At 43.9% G+C, this 3,194-nt stretch overlaps 1 protein-coding gene across 1 annotated transcript in view; it reads left to right on the forward strand.

Annotated features, from left to right (window-relative positions):
* GATA6 (GATA binding protein 6) overlaps nucleotides 1–3,194 on the forward strand; it is a 16,040-nt gene that overhangs the window by 842 nt on the left and 12,004 nt on the right. The window contains exon 2 of the mRNA XM_031066605.1: nucleotides 27–193. Coding sequence (XP_030922465.1) covers nucleotides 27–193 — 167 coding nt within the window. The remainder of the gene's footprint in view (nucleotides 1–26; nucleotides 194–3,194) is intronic.

The raw sequence follows: 3,194 nt of genomic DNA on the forward strand, positions 1-3,194 counted from the left end.
GCCTCTCCCTCTGCTCCTGCCCCCAGAGCTGCTGGAGGACCTGTCCGAGAGCCGGGAGTGCGTCAACTGCGGCTCCATCCAGACCCCGCTGTGGAGGAGGGACGGCACCGGCAACTACCTGTGCAACGCCTGCGGGCTCTACACCAAAATGAACGGCCTCAGCCGGCCCCTCATCAAGCCCCAAAAGAGAGTGGTGAGTCGGCAGGGAGGGGAGGAGGGGGCCGAGAGGAGCTTGGCTCCAAGGAACCCCAGTCAGCCCAGTAGCCAGGGAGAAATTTGGAGCAAAGATGGGGGTGAGCTATCTTTGCTCCAAATGTATTAGCCTGGTGATCCTCTTTGGCTGCAAAACTGTAGTGGGATTCCTGGCCTGTTTTGCAGGCCAGACTGGTCACAGTGAGGGGTGACAGGGCTGGCAGTCTTTTGGGAACCACTTCGGACCCACTTCTAGGCAAAATCTCTCTCTGGCCCCTTATGAGCTGCATACCAGGCACGGGCCAGCCTGGCTTTTCGAGCTAGGAGCCCCATCTGCGAGGGAGATTCAGTTGCTTGGAAGAAATTTGTGCTGGTGATGTTGGACATTTCCAACAGAAAAAAAAAAAGAAAAGAAAAAGAAATCAAGGTTGGAAAATGTTTGTTCAGAGGGCTAGGAATTTCTCCAGACCTGCTTTGTTTGCTGAGAGCTCGATCCTTGGGAATGTAAGCAAGTTTTGTATATAATTCAAAGAAAACCAATTGTTTAAACAATGATAATAGCCTTTGTTTTGTTTTACTCCTAAGAAATGAGCGGCAATTTTTCTAAAAATATACTCCTAAAACTAGGGGGGGAAATAAATAGTACAAACCAGAACCCCTGTTTATAACTCAGGCTGGCACTGAATAGGCAAGGAGAAAATTTAACAAGCGGGAACTGCACATTATGTTTAGCAAATCTGGGTGGAGGTCAGCAGACAGAAAGAATATGCTCTTCAGTAATGGCTGTTACCGAGCGAGCCACAATAAATCACACCACTATAATCCAAGCTGATGTTTGGACCCTTGTGTATGGGGACAGTGTATCAAACCCATCAGCCTTTCAAGCCCCTTTCAATCATGCCAGCTGCTTTGCTCCATGCCTGTTTTCCTTGGGCTGAAACACCTACTGTTCTTTATTTCACAACAATTATTTTGGATTTAGTGCTCTTACGGGAGTGAGGGGAAACAAGACCCAAACACTCGATGGTCAGAACAGACAGTAAGCGCTTGGGAACCAACCCACCTCTGCTTAAAGACCTTTCTTTAAGCCACAGAGCTAATTTAATTTTAAACCAGAGGTTTACTGCTGCTAGGTGTCTGTTTTTTCTAGCTGGCCATCAGGTAAATTTCATGACACAAGGTGTTATCTCATCAGCGGGGACAGATGCAGCAAAGATGCCAGATCTGCCGATTGTCTCAAGCATCAGAGCCCGAATTGCTGTGGCACTCTGGCCCAAGGCAGATTTCAAGTAGCTGACACTCTGTTCTAGCATTTCTGTGTTATTTTTTCCCATTTTTTCTTTTTTTTTTCCCTTTTATTTGAGGGAGGGGTGGGGGTGAGAAGGCTAAAGCAGAGTCAAACTACAGCCCGATTTCAGTCTGACACCTCAGCGAAATAACTCTGAAATAGCTCTGTGTAACAATCCCTACCGAGTGCCCTGGCCATAACTATAAATCAACCGTGACTCTGTGTTCATACAGTTGGAAATATGTAGGTGAGAAGGGAAAATGTTTTGAAAACGCTAAACATGTTTAGATTGCCCCAAAGTTTCTGATAAAATTCCTGCATCAGAAAAGTCGTTTTAGCTTCAAAACATGCCAAAATTCCACGTCTGTTTAGATATGGGAAGGAGCAAAAGCTATTGAAATAAAATGTATGAAGGTTCAGACCAGGCTGCATAGAATTTAACAGAATGAAACAGCTGACAGCATTTCACTTGCAGAGAAAGAAAATGAAGCATGTGTGTTACGACCAGCTTTCTTTTACTCAATGTGATAACATAAAACATATATTGAGTTGAGGGCATAATTTGAGCGCTGTGTGCGTACATATTTAATAACTAGGTCAAAAATTCTGTTTTCATGGTACTTGGATTTTTAAGATTAAAAATTGTATTTGTGTACTTCAGCCTATATAACACTTGGCTAGGTGGTTAGCTTTTTTTTCCTGCGCAGTTAATAATGGATTACTGATTCAAGATTACAAAATTTGTATTTAATCTGGAGCTCTTTCTGAGCTGTGGTGTAAAATGACGGCTTACTGCTAAAGACACTCAAACAGACAATATTCAAGAAACTCAGTTATTACTCTGGAAAATTCTTCATTCTCAAAACTTTTTTATCGATTTTCCCAGTGGCAGGCAGCCCTGTGGTATCAAAGGTGACCCAGTTATGTCTAACAACCCAGCAGTAAATGATTCAAGAGGAAGGGCATTGTACCCTTAAGTTAGTAATTTCGGTTATGGGCACTTTATGGTCAGAATAAGATTAATGCAATCCTCTAAAACTGACTTCTCCATGTAAACTTGTTCAGCTGCCAGACACAGAGCTAGGCACAGATTTTTTTTGTATTTTTTTTGACAATGCGATACTTTGAAAAAGACTAGATTTATGATGTAGCTGGAATTCTTTGCTTGTGATGAACGTAAAAGAGATCAGTTGTTACAGGGACTTTTATAACCCATTCACCTTCATTTCACATGTTTATGAGGACTGCCTTCACTTATGATATACGGCCTGTAGCCATAAAGCTCTGGGTTATACGGTTATTTCTGATACAGAGTTGCTTCATCTTGGCTCCAAACTCCACGGAAGAGTGTCATAAATGGCTTGTTTGCAGTGGGAACCTTGTTGTCACCCACCAGCTTTTCTGCTGGCCGAGGGAGGCTCTGCTCTGTAAAACACGCTCCCAAGGCATGCTGTTTTTTGTACAATGATAAAATGGGCGATGATAAAAAGACCTTTTTATGAAAGTAATGCTGTTGTATGTGTTACCCCTGGGATGCCCAGGAAAGTTTTCCCCAGATGTGGTGACACCAAGGGCAGGCTGATTTTTCCAGTGAATCAGGAGCATCAATGGCAGGATCAGAGCTGCCTCTTCACCCATCATACAGGGGAGAGGGCACTGAACTGTCTGTGGAGGTGGCACGGGAGTGATGTGCCTTCTGTTCAGCTTGATGGAG

The sequence above is a fragment of the Geospiza fortis genome, unplaced genomic scaffold, assembly GCF_000277835.1.
Source record: "Geospiza fortis unplaced genomic scaffold, GeoFor_1.0 scaffold53, whole genome shotgun sequence".
NCBI lineage: Eukaryota > Metazoa > Chordata > Aves > Passeriformes > Thraupidae > Geospiza > Geospiza fortis.